Here is a 23169-nt window from a genome sequence, read left to right on the forward strand (position 1 = left end):
CATTGACAACTGGTGTCATGGCATGGCTTGCTGCAACTGCAGAGATTTCTGTATGTGTCCGGGGCAGTCAGTCTCTTCACGTTGTCGATCCTGCCTTCTAGCTACCAGAGGCTTCTGAAATTCAGGCATCTTCATCAGAGACGAAGAGATTAAAGAAGAGGATCACAGCTATTTACACGCAAAAGAGCACCACCAGGCATTTCAGGTGGGATTTTGGCCCCCTATGCCTGGCACAATACGCCGGATGCCTGTTCTGCTCAGCCAACGCCATTTGGATCCTAACACACAAGGGCTTAAACCCTTATTTTTAAACCTCGCTGCATCCCAACGCAAATGGCACCTTTAGCCGTGCCTGGAATTTCAGTGTGGCCTCAGGGCCGGAGCATGGTGGCAGCGGGTTTCTACAGCTCCCCGCCTGTGGAGAAGCCGCCTCCTGCCTCGGTCTCCCCTTTTTGCGACAATGTGGGGGGCGGCTGCGACCCCCTGGGAGAGAGGTGCTCTCAGCCGGGCTGGCGGGCAGCTGCGCCCTGGCATGGCTGCTCCCCGCTTTTCCTCAGCCCCCCACCAGTGCAGGGCCGGGGGGGTCTCCCCGGACCCATCTTCTGCCCGGCCGAGGGTGTGAGGCCCGGTGGTGCGGAGCGGCAACCCCCCCTCGGGCACTCGCTGGGCCAGGGGGGCCGAGCCCCGCCCGGGACGCCCCTCAGCCTTCACCAGCCTTCAAAGGCTGCCCAGGTCCCCCGTGGGGCGCCGAGGGGCCCGGCGGCGGGAGGGCCGGGGGCACCGCCGAGGGGCGGCGGGGTCCGGGAGGGGGCCGCCCCCTCACGGCGGGCCGGGGAGGAGCCGTCCCCGGGGCGGGGGTAGGCGGCGGGGGTCGGGCCGGGGGTGGAGCCGCGGGCTGGCGGGTCGGGGTGAGGGGGAGCCCTCCCCTTCCCGAGTGAGCCGGAGCCGGGGAAGGCGCCTCCGCAACTCCTCCTGCCCCGCCGGTGCCGCCAGCCGCCCGCAGCATGGTGAGCGGGGCCGCCAGGCGGGAAGTTTGGCGGCGGCGGCCCCGGCCCCGCTCGCCCCGGCCCGGCCCGCGCTCACCGCCCCCTCCCGCTCCCTCTCTTGCAGATCTGGAAAACTCTCCCGCTGCTCTGCGCCCTGCTGGCCGTCGCCCGCCTGCGAGCCGAGGTAGGCGCGGGGCCCCGGCGGCGGGGCGGGGGACCGGGGCGGGCCGGGGTGGGGAGGAGCGGGGGTCCCTTTCTGGCGTTTTCCACCGCGTCCCCTTCGCCGGCGGCGCCGGGCCGCGGGCGGCACCCGGACCGGGGAAGGGGAGCTGCCGGGACGGGGGAAAGTAGCAACCGGGGCGGGAGGGAAGTTGAGGGGCCGCCGGACCCTTCCGTGGGGGCGAGGGCGCCGCGTCCCATCCCGGGCCGGCCTCCCCCCTCAGCCAGCCGCCGGGCCGGGCTCCCCTGGGCAGCCCCCTTCCTCTCCCGCTCTTTCTCTCTTTTCTTCCCTTCTTTTACTGCAATGACGTTGAAAACCATTGAAAGCCCCCAACTCGCAACCCCCCAGCTCTGTTGACAGAAAATAAACGGTGCCTGAATTCCCGGTTGCGGCGGCCTCCGTAAAAGTGAGGTCAGAAACAAAATATTTGATAATTATGGCAAGGGAAATGTGGAAGTGATTTGAGGAAAATGAACTCAAGCTGGGCTGGGGAGGGAGGCCGAGCCCGCTTTCGGAGGGAAGCGGTCCCGCTCGGGGGGCGGCTCGTCCTCCCCGCCTGCATTTTTCCTCCCTACATATTTCTCCCAGATGGCGAGCCCCACCCTAGAGCATCGCAGTTTGGCTCTGCACAAAAAAAATGCATAAACACGTCTGATTTCCTGCAAACGGTTCCCTCTATTTCTGCCTCCCACCCGCGGACCGTGCTGCCCGGGTTGTGGCAAAGAGGGGGGTTTAGGGAGAAGCCCATCGCTGTTGCTCTGTCCCCATAAGCAAAGCTCTTCGGCGAACTCTCCGCCACCGCCAGCCACTCGCTGAAGGGACGAACAATGCAAACGCTGGGGCACGTGAGGAGCGGAGGTGAGACAGGCCAACACTGTCAAGGTACAGCTCTAGTCGTGGCTATCGTGAAAACCAAGGGGAGCGAGACTGAGCTGAAGTGTGAGCTAACGCTTCACATCTGCCTGTACATGATAATATTGTAATACACTTTCTTCCCGAGGCGTGACATACTTATGTAGTCAGCATTTCCACGCGTACTCTCCAACAGTGTCCTGAAAAAGCCAGAATGGTTTTATTCATTTTCTTAGGAACCCTAAATAAACCTTAACCAATTCTGGTCAATGTACAGCGAAACCTCTGTAGGAAGGAAGTGCACAGCAGTGTGTCCATAAGATCAATGATAATAACAGCTAAATAGCGATGGCAGTGGTCTGAGTAAAGCCTCTTGGAGTCAGTAACCAGGAGAAACATAGCCAAGATGTGTTTGGCCCTTGATTCCTGATTTCACTGGTGTCGCTAACATTATGTTGACGCGGTCAAAGTGCTAAATCCTGGTTTTTGCCTAATGTACTCTAACTTGGAGTACCTGGATGGCTTCCAAAGTGTAAGTACTGTCATGTCTCCCTGCCTCATCTGCAAACTGAAAGTAACAAAAATGTACAGCCATCCTTTTCAAAACTTGGGTTTAAAGGCCAGTTCATACTTGAGTGGATAAATGAATGATTTGACTGTTTTCAGGGGTAGTGGTCCAGGTGTCAAACCAGTGAACATTTTGGTTCGATTCCAGTCTAAGTTCAGTGAAACTTGAGAGTGATGAGTGAGGTTTGGGTTCGGTTTCAGGGAAAATTGACACCTCAGACAACCTTCGTTTTAGAGTTCAGTTTGGTTCCTTGTTTTGCTTCCTGGTAGCTGCCGAGTGGTGAACATCAGTTCACTCACAGGTAGTATCCCACCCTCTGGGATATTTAGACCTTCTCGTTTTTTTAGGAAGTGGGCTGTGCTTGCAGGTGAGCTGCGTGCATTTCAGCGACAGCTTTGACGGTTGCCCCCTTCTAACTGTTTCTTATTATCACTCTCCTGCTTCACCAGCATTTAGTAAGATTAGTATGGCATTTTCCTGTGTGGTTTTCCCTCTTCCAAATTTTGGAAGTGATAACCTCTCTATTTCTTCTGGTTTTGCTGCAGTTTGCACTTTGTGCCTTTCAGTACTTTCGGAATATTAACACCGAGTCTTAAACTTCTAATCCTTTTGTCAGCAAAACTATATCTGAACTGTACTGGGTTTTTTGTACAACACTCATTTCTACAACATTGTTAGGTGCATAATTAGAGTCTTTAAAGAAAGAAATTGCTTCAGTAAGTGTTCCTGGCATGATTTTGTGCAGACTGGAAAATCTGAGACGTGCCAAAACTTGGGAGCTTTTCTTGGCCCGGTTCAGTAATAGTCACAAGAGCAATAGACGGTGAACTGTACTCCTCGGATGGAAGCCAGCCACCAGCTTCAGACAGCCCTTTTTATCTCTGTCTTCCTGGGTCAGAGTCTCAATGAGGCAGCCGTTCGCTAGTACTAACAGGGACACTGCAGAGGTGAAGTTGCTTGTGGTCTCAGCTGGGGCCTTCTGAAGCAGATGGAGTGATTTTTGGGAAGCGTCCATCGCGATAGAGGAAAAGGGAGAGGCTCGAAATGTCTGATGAATGTATTAAAAGTTAATCGGTTGTTCATATCATGCTGGAGTAAGTTACCTAGTTAACACTGGAGAGGAGTCCAGTCGCTGTTTGACTGTGTCCATGAGGTCTGAAGGGTGGCGTGTGGGAGAACTTCCACTGGTGGTACCGCTGTAATTATACCAGCATCGTTATGTGTCCCACCAGGATACTTATTTCAAAATAAGAGTGAAGGGTTTTCTTTTTTTATTTTGGCTTAAACCTGATTCAGAATCATCAAGAAAGTTATTTTCACCATGAATTTTAGGTGTTAGCAAAGAGGCTTATGCCAGCATGGGGATATTGGTGTGGGTTGTGGACAGGAGTCTTTTCCTGAATCCAGCCTTGCCAGGAGGAGAGGTCACTGCCCTGCCCTCTGCTCGTTGCCAGTTTTCTGGCTGTTCAGATTAATCTCTGGGACCTGTAGCTGTTCTCCTGAACTATCCTTAACCCATTTCTGGCCAAATGACCCAGCCTTTGGAAAGAGTTATGTAAACAGTTTAATCTGACTTGTCTGATTTTGGCTAAAAAGGGCTAGAGGAGGAGGGCTAGAGGCTCTCCTCTTGTGAGGAGATCTACTGGCAGATCTGAGGGGGCTATAACCCCCGAGCAACACAGCGATGACAAGCATCTAGAAGCAGATTTATAACCTTTTCTAATAGCACAGCGTTTGCAGTGTCTACATCTGTTGTAACCCTGGGATTAATTTTTTCACCCCACCTCCTTATCCCTCAGTGTAATTTTTCCATGTGAAAAGCCGAAAAGGGATGTTGTGGGGGAGAGAAAAGACAAAGGTTTCAGCTAAGTTCTGTTTGCTTAACTCACGTGAGCGCTTCCTCTCGATCCCACTTGACTGCTTTTGCACGTAGGGAGGGCAACACTCAACCCCGTCCATGTCCTGTGTCCCTTTTGTAAGCAGAATGCTCGTGTGTCCTGGGGGAGATGGAGCTGGGAGTTCAGCTGGTCTTCATAAAGCCTGGTGTACTTCCTCCCATTGGGCTGTTCACAGAGTCTGGCCAGCACCGTCAGCTTGCTTTGGTTAATCTTTTCCCATGTTTTTGCAATGGTGAAGACTAAAAACTGCTGTCTTAATAAATTAAACAGCGTAAATGAAAGTTGAGATCCTGATGTAATTACATGTATTTGGCTGTATTTGGCCCTGAAGCCATCATTTTAAGAAGGGTCCATTTGCCTTTGAAATTTAGTGATAGAGACTTTGTAGGTAGTTCAGTCCTCCTCTCACTGATATTTTGTCCATGATAGTGGAAAGAAAAGATACCATGCTGCCAATCACGTGAGTAACTTGGGCTGGTTTTCATATGCACTGGCTTTGTGCAATAAAACCCAGCAGTCACATGTAATCCACTAATGTAATAAAACTAGCTTCCCAGGTCTAGTCTCACAGGCGCTTCTTCAGTGGAAGAAAAAATTGCATCCATTTTTCTCCTTGAGCTGGTTTTGGAGTGATAGGCATCTTCCTCCTTGAAATCCTGCCCTTGAGTGCCAGACCAGGCATTGCTGGAGTTCTGCCTCAAGGCGATAAGCGTATTTTAAATGAGGAGGCAGGGAAAAAGTGATTCTATCCTGGGCACGCAGCAAAGGCTCATCTGTGCAAAGCCTAGTTTTTAAGGCGCGTGCTGTGCCGTCGTGCAGCTGCTGTGCTGCGGATGGTCCCAGGGATCAGAGTCTGGGAGACGAACCAGGCAGTTCTGTCTGAGGCACCTCATGCCGTGCTGAAGTCACTGGCCAAATGCCCCATCTACAAGTGTTTAAACAGCCTCCCCCGCTGTTTTGAAGGGACCATAACCTCCGAGCAGCAGCGTGCGTGGCGCAAGGTCTGAAGCAGAAGAGATGTCACGTAGCACATAGGTGCGCGTGGCAGCCTGATACTGCTTCTCGGATGGAGCTGCTGTCAGATCCGAGCTGCTTTGTGCAAATGCGCCGTAGCTGAATGAATGACTTTATCTGCCAGAGTGCAAATTCCTTGCTGGTAATTAACAGGGGGGCTGCTGCTGGGGGCTGCCTGGGAGGCAACTCCGCTCCCAGCACGGGAGGAAAGGACTGGCTGAGAGTCTCCTGTTGCATTTTCCAGCTGCTGTTATTGGTACAGCTGCTTACCCATCAGGAGGCACCGGGGCACCTTTGATCTTTCTTGTGTGGTGTTACATGAGCTGGGGAATGTTTCTCTTTGTACAGAAGAGAGTTTGTCACAAATCTCAGCCAGATGTATCTTTCCGGGCTCCTATTAACCAGACTGTGTTTTTGCCACATATCCTGTGAGCTAGATGAGATTGGTTCCCAGAAATGCCTTATTTAGCGGGGTTGCATCTATCTTCGCAGAGGGGTCAGCTTCTGCTGTCCTACAATGTCTAAGCTAATCTGTGAATAACCAGCATTTCTTTGGAGAGATTTATCCCTCACAATGTTGTCTCTGAGCTTAGCAAGAGAAGAGCAGACTGCTGTTACGCTGTGAAGCCTACCTCCTTCCAGACTTGCGTGTGGGCAGCAGACATGGGGGTAGATAGCTCTCGACTTTCCCAGAGGTTGTAGATTTTGCCACAGCCACTGTATTAAGTTAGATGTGAGCTGGTTAGAGCAGGGGCTTGTTTCTTCTTGCACTATGAGGCTCTGATTGTAATTCCTAGGCATTACAGCAGTAAATAAACAAATGGCAGATAAACAGACCTGGGAGCTTCAGTGCTATTTTAAAGCATAGATAACCGTAGCACGAGCAGCGACTGCATGACATTTTCATACTACTTTCTCTCAAATGTGCTCCTTTTCTGATCTGGGCTGAAGACACCAGCCGGCAGTAATGAGTGACTATGTCCCTTCCCTGCCATGCAAACCAGCTACCCAGAAGGGAAGTTCATGTAAGTTCCTATAAAATCTTACTACCTGTTCTATGCCTTAGCTCTCTCGCTTACTACACTGCATGTCTCGGTTTTGACATTGGGCCTGTGGTTGCTTGGGGCAGTGAATTAGATGTAGGCTGCCTGTGAGAGATTGTGAAGCTCATGCTCCAGTCTGCATATGTGGAATTTCTTGAGACACGTTCACCTTGTTTGGAGCGCGTCAAGGGGTCCATAACCTGGAAACAGTTTGGAGGCTCCTCTTGGACCAACACATTTGGAAAGAACAAGGGATGATCGGGGAGGAATTTGGTATCTCATTAGCTTAGCTGTAGGTGGATCCCACATTTCCACTGTTTGACAGCTAAGCAAATAGTTTGACAGAAGAAACTAAACACTGCTTGAAGACTGGAATCTGTTTTTTGTCTCACTGGGGAGAGGGTGCCAGTTCTCCTGTGCTTCTGAGGAAAATACCTGATGCACCAGGAAAAACAGAAGGTTGAGAGGAAAGACTTGTTAGAACCCATCTCATTCATCTCTGCATGGGCATTGCAGGATGGCTCTCTGTACAGCATTTCCCTTGGCCGTACCCTGTCAACTGCTGTCCCAGAGATGGACCTCTAACCACTTTCTGTAAATGCTGTAACACTATGTAATGGACCCCAGTAACCAGCTTTTCTTGTTGTTCCTTCTCCTTTATCCTTCCCTTGTTTATTTTGCAGCTCTTTTACACAGCACTAAAGCTGTAAGCATATGAATTTGGTTGGTGTTTTTTTCTCTTTATCATATCTCTGTAAAGGGCCTTGCAATGCAAAGAGCAACAAACCAGCTTGGGGGAACAATAGAAACAGATAAAAACACCAAGTCAGAGCAGCTGGGTTTCAGGTAGGAGGAGACGATTTGCACACCTTAGCGCTGGGCTTGGAAGAGCCGAACGACCAGTTGGACGGCTATTTGTCACCCACTGCTGGTTGTTCCCAGCCAGTACACGTTCCTCCTGATCCCATCCCTGCTACTAGCTCAGTCCTGATACAGGATCAAGAGGCTTTGGGAATATGGATGCTGGTGGAGCTTTCTTTCCATGCTCAATCAGCTTTTCCCCACAACGAAAGTTTTCAAGAAATAGTTATAGCTTTAAAGATTATCTGTAGCCAGAAACAATTTCTTTGTTTCTTTTTCTGTGAGGAGACCTAGGAAGGTAGCAGAAGGACTTGCTGCAGAAGTAGCTGTGGCAGGAGTAAGACACAAGACTGAAATGGTCTTCTCAAGCCTTCCAAGTCAGGGGAGTGGAGAAGAGGGCATTAAAATCTTGGATAAGAGGGAAGAAAGAGTGGGATGACGGGGGTGGGCTGTCTGTGGTTCCTGCCTCTGATGGAGAGATATTCTGGTGAACCCTGTCCTAACACAGGAGCCCAAGGGCTGGATGTGCCTCCTGCCATAAGAAATGCTGCCCTTGACTGCTCTTTCCTCGTCACCCCGCTGCCAGGGTGAGGCATTTTGGGACTTGAGAGGCAGAACAAGGACTTTCCGTCCATCCATTGGGACGGACGGAAGAGGGAGCGTTCGGTAGGCGCTGGCAAGATGCCAGGTTGGCCTCCAGCGCTGCGCTGTCCGGGCATGGTTTTGATGGCGGAGTTTTCCCAACGACGAATCAATCTGGGGGACGGTGCCTGGGGGGCCCCCCCATCCATGCTAGAGCGGTCCCTGCCATTTAAGTGCTGGTAATTGTAGCCCGAAGCCAAGAGCTTTTCTTCTGCATGACGTAACTCTTTGCATATGTACTCTTTGCTGCCTTGGGACTTCTTTCCCTCCTGCGTTTTGGCCACTTTTTCATGTTTATGTTTGAGGAAGCTTAAGTATGAGGGATTGGAATTGTTGTCTCGTTTCCTATATGTAGGAGGAAGAGATTTCCTCAGGGAATTTTTGCTATGTCTGGATTGTTTTGTTGTCTGGGTGAGTAAAATTCCTCAGGGATAACCAAAAAGGTTGTGACCCAGCCCAGTCTGCAGCTCACACATTCAAACCCAGGACTCTGGAAGATTAAGGTGGCAGGGGACCAAGCATTCACGTTGAAGGCGTTGCCTTCAACTTGGCAGAAAAGCCGCGATATTCCCATCTGAGGACAGCGTGTTTACTCCGCGTGAATACAAGCTCTAGGGTATTCCAGCCCCTAGACGATGAATGCCACGTGAGTAATATGTGCCTAATCTTCTTCAGGCGGCATTCCCCTTCTCCAGTTGCCCTGTGGGCAGACGGCGGCAAAGTCAGGTTGCAACAGAGGCTCCATTTCTCATGGAGCTCCATTTCTTATGTCCCCAGGACTGGGTTCCAGACCCGTTGGTAGACGATGATGTGTAATGGTAAGGAGGGAGTACTTTTAAAAAATTTTTTTCTTTAACCGCCTGATTTATACCAGTGTGCAGATGAAGAACAAGCCGTGGCATCTGGGCTTGCTCGTGCGCTGAGCTTTGCTCAGCCAGCGGCGCATTGCCCTTCCCATGACCAGGGCTGGACAGGTGGCCTGTGCTGTCCCTGGCAAGGAGCACTCCCATGTTTGACCTGCTGCAGGGTCGGGGCTGCAGTGTGGCTGCTGGCACGCATCGGTGGCTGCTCGCAGTCCCTCCTTGCTCACATCACCTGCCGACCTACGGATGGGGCGGTGTGACCAGCCCTGCCTAGCGGAAAGGAGCACTTTGAGGAGGGTGAGAGGCATGTCCTCAGGCCTTTGTTCACCTGAGAAGTGTATGCGGGAAGACCTGTGCATGCTTGACAGGATGATTCCCTGCAGCCCATGTGTTTCACCAAGCTTTTCAGAGGGACTAGTGACAAACGTGGTAATGCTTTTCGAGATAATTCAAAGCGTTGCCCGTTAAAAAAACAGACTGTTTCTTCTGCAAGGTATTGCTGCGTGCCCTGGGATTGGTAGCTGCTTGTACAAACCATAGCCATTAGTGTCTTGTCAAATCCAGTTTTACACAACCCTGATAAGTGATGCCCCCTTCTTGTTCTGTGAAAAATGAAAATGATACCGTGCTCTGGAGTATCTCAAAGTCAGTAAGTTTATCTTCATGGTCCTCTTCTGTGAACAAGTAGACCATTAATCTTTTTATTCTGTCCCAACAGTACTAATTACGCCCCTGTGTTCAGTGACAATCGGTGCCTCCCCCGTGCAGTTATCTCCACCTTGTACATGTAGCCGGTTTATGGGGCCCCTCAGCAACATGCTTAACCCACCTCTTTTAATCTCCTTGTATCTCCTTTCCTCCTGTCAAAGCAGAACATTTTTCCCTAGCTGCCTAAAGAAACGGAGCTTTCTGTGATCTTATTCTCTGTTTGTTGGCACCTTTGAAGTTCCTCAAATAACTTTGAAACCCAACAGCCAGTTTCAGCCATGTTTAGCGAAGTATATTAATTTCCTACAAGATACTATGTTCCTCTAAGTTTTGTAAAAATAGACACTGTGGTACAGTAGTTACTGCCCTACCTGAGGGAAAAGCTCCAGCGTGAGATCAGCTTTTACTACAGACCAGAGAAGCGTTTTATGAGTATTCCCCTTTGATCGTAGTTCATACCTTCGTAGCCACCAAATGTGATCAGCCTCGAGACAGGAATCCAGGAAAGCAGCTTGTAGAACAGCTTGTTGTTGCTCGGCTTTGCACTTTATGGTTTGTCCTTCCCTCCTTGGCCTTCAGAGCAGTGTGCAGTCCCCCAGGAGGGTGTCGTGGAGGAAACTGAGCCAAAGCGTGCTTAATCATGGGGCACAAAACATGGTTTGTTACCCCTTGTGTGCACGTACAGACACACGCACAGAGCCACCTTACTCAGCCCTGTTATGGAGTAACTTGCCAGTAACTCCCGCAACGCAGACCTGGGATGGGGGAGCGGAAGGGAGCGCAGCAAAATTTGCAATCGATACGGATTATTTGGGGATTTCGGATCCTACTGGGTGAGTGTTGAATCTTGCTGTGGTATATGAATAGTCTGAAACCGCATGGTGTCAGTGCAGTGCCTGGGCCACTCCTAACTTTGTGCACGTGAAATCTGAAAGAGAAGGGAGAACAGCTGGGCGTTAATGTGTTCTCACAAATCACTGCCAAGCTCTTCTGCAGTGCAGCAGCACACATCCAGACGCTGGGGTGAGTTAGGCCGTCCTGGCTGCAGATGCAAGGTCAACAGTAAACCAGCATTAAACAGAGACAACTGTTGGCTGTTTTGGTGTTTGGTTTTTTTCAGGTTTATATTTATTTGCTGTGAGGTTTTGGCAGGGTGAAGGGACTAAAGGGGACTCTGAGCATGTGTGGTTCAAACAACTTCAGAGCCTGTAGGCATCGAGAAAATGCAAACAGACTCTTCTCTTCAGACACATTTTTTTTCTCGCTTTCGGCATCATGCCATGATTTGTGTGTAGGCTTTGGGCGAGGTACCTAATTCCTCTAACCTGCAGTGTTCACATCTGTAAAATAAGGATAATAGTGGTGCTGTGCCTCTCAGAAGGGTTTATGAAGCTGAATGCATTCCTGTTAAGAAAAGTTTAAAAGCCCTCATGTAGAAGGTGCAGCAGAGGGTTATTATTCTTATCAACAACGATAACAATATTAAGGAAAACGGAGATAAGATGTGGACCAGAATTGCTGTATGATACATCAATTTCTTGCCAGGCAGTAAAGATGTGCAAAAAAGGCTTATATGAGCCACATTTAAGATGTGAGCTGATGGCCCACAGATGGGAAGGAAGAGATGGTTCAATGTTTTTATGGAGCCAGAGAGAGAGAGAGAGAGAGGAAGGGCATAAGGTGGGAGAGCTGGGGTGTCTCACAGGGGGGATTGCATTTCTGGAGTGTTTGCTCTCAGAGAGGAGCAGCAAGCGTCTCTCCGTCCGTTTGTAGCTCGGAGGAGACAAACTGGAGATGTGCTGTAAGGGGAGCACTTGATATTATAGCAATGTAGATTTCCCTGTGAGCTGTATGTTGTAGTTAAGTAGAGAATCTTAGCGCGGGGCATAGTTGCATGCTTATCTGACAGGTCTGCCAAAGGTTGACAAGGGAGAGAAAATGGGTTAGTGATTTCCATTGGTTGTCATGGTAACTAATGGAAACTACTTTTTTTTTGTCTATCTGTCATATATGAAGATGTTTGTTAAAACAACCAGGAAACATTCTCTCTCTCACTCTCTCTTTCCGCCTCCCCAACATGTTAACTGCTGACTTCTGGTGTTAAAGTACATTGTTACCAGAATTTTTCTATGGAGGTTATACAGAGTTTTTGAGTGCTGTAGAGTATGTACTGGGGATGAGCGTCCAGAGTAGGCAGGTGCTGGGCAGTTCTGCGTCCTGAGCCGCTTCCCACCCCAAGATCTTCTGCAAGGTGCCTGCGTGAATGTTTTCTCACCAACAGACCTAAAAGGAGGTGCCCAAGGTCACAGGTAGCCTGAGTGTTTCCCATGTAATTGGTAACCAGAGGATTAGCTACTCTGAAAAAGTTCAAGCTAGATGAAAGGGAGTTGATAATGCCAGTTTATCAGCCAGCGAGTTGTCGGGTTTATTGACATAGTGACAGTAAATTGCTCGGAGAATTCCAGATTAAAGGTGTGGGTGAAACACAACGTATTATTACGACTATTTTATGTAAACATCAGCGTGTCTTATCACTAAAAATATGGCTGTCTACCAACTCCACTGACACTAAAAGGGGCAATTTTCCCCATAGATGTGTAGATGGTGAGGCCAGAAGGAGCTCTTGTGCTTTAATTCTTCTGCCCTCTTGCATAATACAGCCCATATATCCAGCTCTTTGATTAATTCTATTTGCTCTGGACTCTTAAAAAACATTTAGTTTTGATTAAGTAATTACCACAAATGGAAAATACCATACTGCATTTGGTATGTTGCTGCACTGGTTAATTACCCACATGCTGTTACACCTCATTTCTGGCTTGCATTTGTCTAGTTTTGATCTCCAGATGCTGAATCTTGTGTTTAATCCGCTAAACAGAAGAGGCCTTTAGTACCGTGTGTCTATTCCCCACCATTTTAACTGTGTTCTGTGACAAGGGCCGCTCGCAGTCTTGTCTTTGGCAAACTAAACAGGCCGAGCTCCTCAAGCCATCACCTGGTAAGGTATGTCTCCTGATCTCTTGCTCAATACTGCGTCTCCACGCATTGCATCCCCTTTCCCAGTCTGTTAATGCTCCCTCGCCACGTGATGACAGGGCATCTCCGTGTGCGTTACTGGGAATCCGTACAGCCTTGGGCAATAGAAGTTGTAAAAAGAAGAAAGACAAAAACAGTAGGAGCCCTAATTTAACATTAGGGAGTTACATACATTAACCCACACACCATCAGGAAGCATAGCTGGCGAGGTTTTCATAATAGGAGTCTTCCCACAGTATGCAAATGCGCTTCTGTCAGTACCAACTAAAGCCTTGGTTTTGAGTTTCCTATAATACACGCTTAAGTTAAAGCTCAATATTTAGAGGCTTCTCAACCCTCTTGACCCCACAGGTGAGATTTGACTTGTCTGGGGGCCAGGGGGATGCGTGCTCAGCGCAGCTCATGCCCTGTAGTAGGCAAAGGGCTGTATCGCAGCACTGTGGCCAGCTGGAGCCTGTCATTTGGCAGGCAGCTTCAGTCGAGCCCTGCTAGAGCTCGTACGCTCCCCAACCAGTGTCCCGAGCACGGTGTCTCTTCTGTCGCAGGATCAGACCAGTTGGCTGACAGGTTTGTGGGCCAGATTGAGTGCACGGGCTGCCAGGGTGGGGAGAGCAGCTAACATAGTCTGCTAATGCGTTAGGCACAGTAGCGAGGAAATGCACGGTCTCTTGCATGCCTACGCTTAAAGTATCTAAACCAGGCAGTGATGGTTTGCAGAACTGGGGCCCGAGAGCTGCTAAAGGCTGCACTGCTGACATTGGTGAGCATGTTTCTGTGCACTGTGAAGTCCCACGTGAACGCCAGCACATACTGCTGTTGCTCTGATTTGTATTCCTTTTCTCACGGCAGAGACTGGTGGATGAAATAGGCTTTGTCAGGAGGGAGAGCTCTCTCTGATGTCGGAGGCTGGGTCTGTTTCTAGGTGTGACTTGGTTTGTTTTACACACAGGCGTCAGTCCTGGGACTGAGAGGGGCACGAAGAGCACGCAGGCTGCCCCCCCTCTAGACAATTCAAGCCATCACCCGTGAGTCTGACCGGCATTGGATACAGTTAGAGAGGTGGAGGCAGAGCCAGCTCTCTTGCTGTTCACTCCACCCTTCTGAAATGATCCATTCCTAATCAAGTAACAATACAGGATTTTTTTCCAAGAGCAGATCGTACTTGCTTGCTGTCCCAGGGGCATGGACTCTCTTCCGAGATATGTTTGTACAGAGCTTGTCGCAGACTGGGCTGGATCTTGACTTGGACCTTGGGAAGCATCTGTACTAAAAATGCATAATAAAGATTCAGGGGTTATTAAAGTAGCCCTTTTTTGTTTCACTTTCCATTTCCAACTTTGTCTTCAAATATGGATGTCTGGGCGTTTTTCCTCCTCTCAGAGAAAGTAGAAAGCTCTCCGTATTTCTTGTTCTTGAGTCTCTTCCAGTTCACACTCGGGAAGACCCGAGTGGGCGAGGCTGCAAATTTGTGCTTTCATAAGGCTGCAAGGCAGCCTTAACTGAGTAGCAGAGGCATTCAAATAAAGAAAGCCCATGCACTTTTTCTGTGGGCAAGCTAGTTGGGTCCTTTTTAGTTTGGTCACTGACGAGACGTGAGAGGAGGTGGTTCCCTCTCCTGAGGCGATGTTTTCACCCTGTGTTCTGCCGCGAGCTCAAACTCCATTTTTTAATAAAAGTCTGGCAAGATGCAACAAAGCCCTGTTCCTCAGGGCTGTGATTTTTTAAAACTTGCAACCGACGTCTAAAGGAGCGGTTTTGCAGCGGGTGCGAGCCACTTTGCCCGTGAGCTGTCATGGAGAAAAGTGAGCGCCTCCCCTGACGCTTTCCCTGCGTGCTCCCTCTTCCTCCTCCTCTGCCCCAGCATAGCTGAAAACTGAACTCGGCTCCAAAAACCTCCAGTTGATGGGGAGGAGGGGGTACATAGCTTTTCATTTTTTGTCTTTGCACAGGCGTGAGAAAGCAGAACGCGGGGAAGGGAAAAGAGGTGCTTCCCTCTCTGCCTCATCCCGTCCCCTGCTGCTGACTACAGCCCCTGCGAGAGAGGCACCTTTGCTGGCTGCTCATTTTTTTTTGGATGCAGGAGAGCGTTAACGCTTCCTCAGAGAAGCTGTGGCCTGTCCCCATCGTTCCTCTCGTACAAAACCTGTGGGAGTCACTGTGCGTCGCCGGGATGGAGGAGCGTGGCTAGGCGGGCTTCTCCAGTGCCCACCCTGCCAGGGGTAGCGTGGTGGCTCGAGGGGAACGGGCTTGTGAAGGTTTCGGCAGCTTTGGCAGCTCTGAGGACAGGGCCTGGCCAGCGGGTGCTGGGGTCTGGCGGGGGAGGCGAGGAGTGCGGCCAGCGTGGCCTGGAGCCGTGCCGCAGCTTGTGCTGGACGCGGCCCAGGGATTGCTCGCCCGTCCCTGCTGCGATTCCCCGTGGTCAGCAGAGCGAGAGGCTGCCAGAGCCCTTGGCTGGGGCTGCAGCAGGGCCTGGTGAGGCAGCAGCGTACAGCAGCAGGGGGGCGATTTCCACCTCCCCCAGGGGCCATCTGCCCACGGGGTGCTTCCCTTGTTGGGATGGGGGAGTTGTCAAGTGCTCATTTATTGCAGAGACGGACCCCCGAGAGCACTAGGTGATGTACTTAAGGATACAGGGAACCATGACTGAAGGATGGATGCTTCCGCATCCATCAGCTTAATTCTGCGTGAGGGAGGCTTTGTGTCCTTGCTTGTACTCGTGCAGTGTGTGGGCAGGGTAATGTCATGGACCGACTGCAGTTGTTGGCAGAGGGGTGGGGATGTGCTTACCTGGCAGGATTTATAAGGCCCAGTTTTGCTTCCCACAGATTTCATATGTGGTACTGGATAAGCTGCTGAAACCCAGGGTGTTGAAGACAGATAATATATCTAAGGTTTACAGAGAACAAGGGAGTTCATCTCTTAAATGGTGATATGGGTCTGGGACCAAGTACTTCAAGGTAGGACCCCTGGTCCTACATCAGTGCATGAGATTCCTAAAGGATCACCACCTCATGACTGCGTTTAGGTGATAATGTGGTGCAGTTCATGCCTGCCCTCAGGAAGCAGCTATCTGATATAGTAGCTGAAGAATGTGTGTACAGCTATCTCTACTTTCAGACCTAGGGCTGTTCGTTTAGCCAGCAGGTGTTCACACAGTAGGTACCAGGAGTCCCAAATTTGTTCCTTTCGGCCTGTGTCCCATCCAGCAGCATTATGTGTTCCTAAGAGGTTGTTGAAAGCATTAGGATGTCTCGGGGAGGAGTGCCCATATTTGCATCATTATTTTTTATAGGATTTAGCTGTTAAAAGCCAGGCACACAGCGTACTGCTGGCTGCTGTCCCAGTATCGGTGTAGTCTGATCTCTCTGCAGTTGCATGCTTTCTGACAGGGAAGGGGGGAGGGGGGAAATTACAATGTCTTGGCTCAGATGAAAATACAAAACTCAGGTAAGATGAAGAAACGAAGTAAAGCATGTGTTTCGTGGACTGTTGCTTAGTGTGTTTGATGACATATAAGAAGGGGAAGAAACGACAAGATTTAATGGGGCATTGATGTGACTGAAGGAACAGGGTCCCTGTGGCAGGGCTGCGCTGACATCCTGGTGTTTTGGTGGATACAAGGCTCATGAAAGTCAATTGTGTTTTGCTGTAACAAAGGACTTGGAGAATTAAACTTGGGCAGCTGAAGTGCTTCGTGACCATGGACATCTGCTCCACCCTTTGGCTGGAACTGCCATCACGCAGCAGGGATGACTGGACAGGTCACAAAGCGTGTCTTGAATTGCTTACAAGGGACACAAGCAATGTACCTTGTAGATACTTGACTTTCATCTGGTGCTGCACCCTGGACTTGATGCTGCTAACTGCAATGTTAAAGGCTTCTCGTAGAGATGATCACGGCTAGGACCGTGCTGGTACTCGGCTGTGTTTATGTACAGGTTTCACAGAGTCAAGGGTACCAAGTGCCAGAGCAAGTAATACTTGCACGGGTAAGGGTTTTGTGGTTCATACGGTAAGTGAGAATCCGTGTCAAGTCCCCATGAGTGAAAACCTCTTACAGATCAGCACAGAATGTGATAGCCAGTTGTCATGTTCACTATAAGATACTTAGTCTCTTTTTGGCCAGGACTGTTTTCTTCTGAGTTCAGTTAGCACAATGAAATGACTCAGGTCTTATATGTGCTAGAGCACTTACAATGCAAGTAGAGACATACAGCCAGCAGTTGGCTTTGCATAGGCTGTGATAAAGATGTAAGATGTTGTGATTCCAGTAAATCTTTCATTGCAGGCTAGGATTATTTACCTTATCTTGCTCTTGCTAAAGGAGCACACGCATACTGTTCCTTCAACTGAGCAGGATAACTTTCTAGAGCTGGTGTCTTACGTGTATGTCTGACCTGAAGTCTCTACACCATCACAGGGTCTGGGCGTTTGGCAGGGAAAGACTGGGGCAAGCTTTGCAAGTTTTATCCTGGGAGGGCTGTTAGACCTGCAACAAGGAGCTTTTGGGGCTTCTTTGGGAAGTGGGGTTTTTTTGGTTGGGTTTTTTGTGTTTTTTTTTCATTTATTTCAAACTGAGCTAACCCAAATTATTGGGGAGCTGAAAAGTAGGGTTTGTTTTCTTTGAAAAACAAACCAAGTGGTTTTACTCAAAAACTGAAGTGCGGTGGTGTGTTACCAAACCTTTCATTGCACGATACTAGACTTTCAATAATTGCAAAATCTCAAGGTGGCTTGCAGCACCCTACATCTATTTATTGTAACGCAGTAATTGTTATAATATCAAGTTACTTCTAAAATCATGTGGGGTGAAACACATTGTGTTATATTTGTTTTCTACATCCTGCACATTTGTACAGGTAGCATCTAATATAACTTTTTTCAGCAGGGTAAGCATGACATCCAGTACGTGAGAATAATGTCTACACATGCACAAAGATATGTACTTAAGCAATTTGTTCTCAGTGTTCAAAAGGCTACCACCGGTTTCCTGGTGTGCTTGAGTCAAAGCCAGCCCTAGGAACGCATTTTAATAAACGCTTTGGGTGTGTGAATTTCCTGGGTTTTCTTAAATCTGTGGAAAAAGAAAACCTATTGTCCATTCTGAGTTTCCTATCTTAATTTCTTTTTACACACACCATTTTACCACTGAAATCTCTCCTCTGCATAGGAGAAGAGGGTCTAGTTACATTAGGAATTGTAAAAATAGACTGCTTATACATTCAGGCGATGTCATTCCTGGAGCTGAGCCCTGGAGAGGGGAGGGCAGTGTCGGAAGTGCAGGCCTTAGGGTCGGGAGAGCTCTCGGCTTCGCTATACCTGGTTCTGGCTGGAGGTAATGCAGGATGCTCTGCTCTTACCGTGGGCTCTGGGCTAGCGGGGGCATGAGCAGTGGTGGTAAGTCCTGCAGACCTGGCTTTATCTTCTGCCCCTACAGCTCCCTTCCCCCCGGGGCAAGCAGCAGATAGCCAAACTAGTCTTGCCAACAGCAAAGGATGCAGAAGGAGGCGCTGTGGCAATTTCTGTAGAATAAACATCTTTCACAAGTTCTTTAGCCCCTTTATTTGCCCATTTTCTTTCAAGTCTCTTCTAAGCCTTTCACAGCGAGGGAGACATTTTGTCCTGTTCTTGTCTGCTCTTCCCCTCTTGGATATACAGCCGCGAGTCTGCGATCTTACTGAAAACCAATGATCGTCAGCAGTTCAGTCTAATATGCTGGGCTGCGAACTGTAGTGGCTGAGGCACAAGCATGTATTTCTTTCTGCTGACTTTATTAGAGGAGCAATAAATTCTGGCTGGACGACAAGGTGGACAGCCAAGGCTGGCAGACAGCTGTGCAAGCTAATGTCTTAAACTGCTGTGACTGGATTTGCCTTAGTCTGCTTGTTTTATGTCTATCGGAGTTCATTTTTTCCCCTCTGAAAGTAATGGCAAAAATCCACTTGTATTCACTGGGTGCTGCAGGAGAACCTACTGTCCCACAGGAGTATCTCCTCTCACCTCCCCACTGCAGCCCTGGCTGCAAAAGAGCAGCTTAACTTCACACACAGACTTTGCCAATGGTGCAGCAGAAGCTGGGGCTGTGTGTGACCTTCTCTTCAGTCACTTGCCACGTTCATTAAATGGGAAATTTTTTCTGTTGAATACCAAAATTGTTTATACTGCATTAACCGAGGGAAACTTGCCGACTATTTTATGCATGTTTAACTTAAAATACATCCAAACTCAGTGTGCTTCCCCTGTCTTTGATTTGTTTTTTGACATAAAACATGTAAAACGCCAAGTTTCAGCCTGCCACAGATGTCTCTGTGGCATCTATACAGTTCCACAAACAAGGGGATTTGTAGATAAATATTAACACAGCCATTTCTACGTCACTGCTAGCAAAGGGAGAGCGTGGCCCCTGCCCTCTCTTTGCGGAGCTGAGCACCCCAGATCAGAGAGGTTATTTTCAGGCAGTGTTAGGCTGGTGCTGGGGTTCCAGCAAGGCTGAAGGCTTTTGTTTCCTTTCCCTATTGCTAAGTGTTCCTCTCTGAACATCAGGCTGTTTGGGGTAAAACTCTGCCCTGGCAGAACCAAAGTAGTTCTGATTAATTTTTTTCTCTTCAAGGAAGGAGGTTAGAGGGAGGCGTGGATAGAAAAGGTAAATAGGAGAACGTCAGTCTTCTGTAGCACAGTTCCCAAGAGGCTGGGAAGCCAACCTCAGATGACCAGCAGGGTCGCCTCTGATTGAAGGAGGAGTGGTACATGGGAACCTCAGTGGCTGAAAGCATTGGTAGGGTTGTGTTTGCAAGTTGCATCACAGACACTCCTTCTGATTAGGGAGGCCCAGCAAAAATTCCTAATGTCTGGCTTCTTGCTGTAATATAGGAGAACAGATACACACAAAAAATGTAATCATTAAATGAGCAAGCAAAAAAACCCCGTGGAAATAACCTGTCCCTAAGCCAACTGAGCTGGCTTTGGTAATTGGAGATCTGTTGTCTGTGCAGAGATCTTGGCTTCCACTGCCGCTATAAACTTTCAGGTTTCTGGGATATTTCCCAAGGTCTGGCACAATCGTGTTCACTGCTCAGGAAGGAATGGCTGCTGTGCAGGTACCGTTTACTTCTGCATGAACCACTGCCTTGTCGTTTATCTTGCTCCACCACCTTTGTTTTGCCTTGGATGGCCCCCATCCCGTATTCCTGAGCTCCAGGGCGTAAATCCGCTGAGCTGCAGCTCCAGCCGCCATGAAAAATTCATTTCTGTTGGGAGATATGTGCTGCTTGGGTGGCTGCTGCTTGTGTGATCAGGGCAAATGGCACTGGAGGCGGTGCCTTGCGTTGGCAAGACCCGGCTGCCCAGAAGGACCCTGGCCCTTCTAGGAGTGAGTGCCGTAGCGGGGTGCTGTTCTGCTGTTGGGGAGGAAGAGACCTGGGACCTGTAGTGCTGAGCTCTGGTTTGGCTGCAATTGGTTTGGCATTCCTCAACGCTGTTTGCCTCTGTGGTACAGAGCATTTGTAATTATATTTTGCCGTCCGCTGCATCGTCTATCTCGGCCCATTAGAGCATTTGCTGGTTAATTACTTAAGCTGCCATCAAACCTCAAAAGGTAGCCTGTTACTACATCTCTCTCATTGCAGACAAAAACAAGCAAATGAAGCAATCACCTTAGGTGGTCTTCATGCTCTGTCTAGAGATGTGGCGGCAACCGTTGATTCCATACCACTAAGAGCACAGGCCTATGTTTCTTTTCCGAGAAAATATAAAGGAAAAAAAACAGTTGAAGGTCAGAGATGAGGTGTGAGCCGCCTGTGTGCTTGGCTCTTGGATCCACAGTGCTTGCTTACCGAGTGACTGAGAGGGATAGAGGTTTCATCAGTGGAGCAGCAGTAGCTCAGCCACCTTCACAGGCAAAGGGTTTGTAGTACCTATGCCTTCAGACTGGTGCTGGCACTTATTCAGGCTCTGAGCTGGATCCCACCACGTGGCTGGCATGGAAGGAACGTGAAACACACACTGGGACCTGCTGCCCCCCACATCGGGCTCTAGCTCCAGGGGATGGTCATGTCGTACCTGCCCTGTCCTCTTCTCTCTAGTCTCAGTCATGTCTTAAGCCTGCCTCTTCTATGCAAAACATCTGCTGATTCGCTTCTCCACCCATATGCTATTTGTCCTAAATTACTGTTTTCTTCTGGCATCAGCCCTGCTGGCTGTAATGACTGACGACCTGCAAGGGAGATGTAGTCCCCTGCCTTTCATTTCGTTGCTCCGTGCTGTACTCCAAGCAGCACCTGCCTGTAAAATCCTGCAATCCCAGACGAGAGCTTGTTTGGTCGTAGTGTTCAGGTAGTGTTTGGGCAACATAATCAGGATCTGTGAGCCGTGAGGGGAAGGACTGTTTTTAGCAGGTACTGAAGTTTCAGAAGTAATCATGCTAGAAAGGTCACTGACTGCGTGTAATGATTTCCATGAACACACACACACACACACACTCGCTACAGTCTTTCAGAGATGTGGATAGATCCCCACAAGCAAGAGGCACTAGGGTGACTCTCGCACCAAATGCAGGTGCTTGCAGAGGCGCTGAGGACTGTTCTACGTTCTGAGCGCAACTACTTTAATAATTCCTCGAACACGGACAAAACAACTAACTTGTTCTCAGAAACCACTGACCTTTTTCTGTTGACACTTTAAAAAGGAAAAGTCAGCCTGAGGCAAACACCTGGTGTGGAAAATTTCAACCTGAGCAGTTCAGTGCTGGCAAAGTTCTCAGCAACAGAAAAGATGGTTTTGTAAGGGGAAGCGTCAGGCTGCTTTTAAGCATTGGGTTGCTACCCATTCCACCCATAACGTGGGGTGACACCTTGACTTCTGTGCATCAGCCAGCTCAACTGCTCTCCATTCCTCTGAGGACCGTCAGGCCATGAAGTACAAACCCAAGCGAAGCTGGAGGTGGGTCAGAGCTGCTGCTCCAGATACACAGCTCCGTGTGCTGTATTTTTTTTCCAGCCACAAGGATGTCTTGCAAATACCAGATGCATGGAAAATGATGCCTTTTGTCTTGGCTGTTACTAGATTTCCCATTGTGGTGCTTGACTCCTCACAGGTTGTGGCTGAGATTCTGCCATGGCTTTCGCAATGTCTGCACTAAGAAATTAAACATGCACAGGGCTGTTTGCTGACTGTGAGTGGTCTACATCTACGCTGTTAAACTGTCTTGTCTCCTAATTAGGGTGGCTGCATGTGAATTACCAGTGGTCTGTGCTATACCCTAAACCGTGCCTGAGAACTTGCAGACCACACCGGTGGCCCTGCTCACGGTTCAGCAGCCCAGGCATTTGAGCTTGGGTGCCTGGGATTTTCCTGCTAGTGCCTGGCCCTCTTGAATTTCCCAGGGTAAGTGCAGGCTCTGAGCCTCGGTGCTCTGTGCCCATCCCAGGACCTACCAGTTCCCTCAATTTTTCCTTTTCTACATGGTGTTGGGTGGGGGGCTCTCACCTGTTCGTGGCTTCTGCTGCCTGGGGGTATTCCTGTCACCGGCTGAACTTCAAGCAGCTTTGCTGGGATTAGCCTAGGCATGGAGGATTACTGAAATATCTGTAATATCTGTTACGAATTCGCTCCATTTAGTACTCTAAACTCTTTCTCCTTACTCCTGGATTAGTAGTCTTAGCTATTGCTAATGAGTTTGTTAGAAACACCAGTATGGAGATGAACTTACATGGTTGAATTGACATAGTTTGATGCATGCTACGGAAAAGTCTTCAGATGGTTACAATCTCTAGTTACTAGTGGCACAACTGCAAGTAGTGTAGAGGCAAAAGCTTGCATAACTCAGTTATCCAGCGTATGGGTTGTGTCCCTGCTACAAAATCTCTTCTGTATTTCTGAGCAATGGAGATCTATGCAGTAAAATACACCTCCCATGAAAGCTGCTCTTGTCCTCCTATCTCTCCATGTAAAATTCTTTCACCAACAGGTTCAAGGACAATGCTGCATTGCTGAGATATTTAATACTGTAGAATTTGTCTTGGGAAATAATGTAATTGTATTTTTTTCATAACAAAGCCATTATACTGTCAAAAGCTTAACTTCCTGTTGCATTAGCTGACAGCCAGCAGAGATTGCTGGGAAAAGAAAGTGCTTAGCTTAACCTAAATTTTTTACTAGCAAGAAAAATGGAATGAAAACAAAATGAATTTATAATGAAATGGATTTATTTCTGGGCTTTCCTATTGTGCTGCTGTTTGCTTTCTTTGAGGGCATTTAGAGCGGATTAGCAGCCCTGGAGACAGAAGTCCATTATTTACCCAAAGTGCAGCCAAGAGTGGAGAGACAACAATGCAGCCTCCCTCCCTCCCTCCTTTTCTCTCTGCTCCATCCTCTGCATCCCTCCTGCATTCCCAAAACGAGCCTCAAGTTTGTCCTGAAGGGATCATTCTTCATCGGGGAGAGGACAACTAAGTCTGTGTGGTCTGCTGCCTTCTGTTGGA

General features: G+C 49.0%; 1 protein-coding gene across 1 annotated transcript in view; it reads left to right on the plus strand.

Annotated features, from left to right (window-relative positions):
* The first annotated feature begins 927 nt into the window (after window positions 1–927).
* Window positions 928–23169, plus strand: part of FSTL1 (follistatin like 1) — a 55939-nt gene continuing 33697 nt past the window's right edge. The window contains exons 1-2 of the mRNA XM_075166421.1: window positions 928–1007; window positions 1111–1170. Coding sequence (XP_075022522.1) covers window positions 1005–1007; window positions 1111–1170 — 63 coding nt within the window. The 5' untranslated portion in view covers window positions 928–1004. The remainder of the gene's footprint in view (window positions 1008–1110; window positions 1171–23169) is intronic.

Source organism: Calonectris borealis, chromosome 1 (assembly GCF_964195595.1).
Source record: "Calonectris borealis chromosome 1, bCalBor7.hap1.2, whole genome shotgun sequence".
In the NCBI taxonomy this organism is placed as follows: Eukaryota; Metazoa; Chordata; class Aves; order Procellariiformes; family Procellariidae; genus Calonectris; species Calonectris borealis.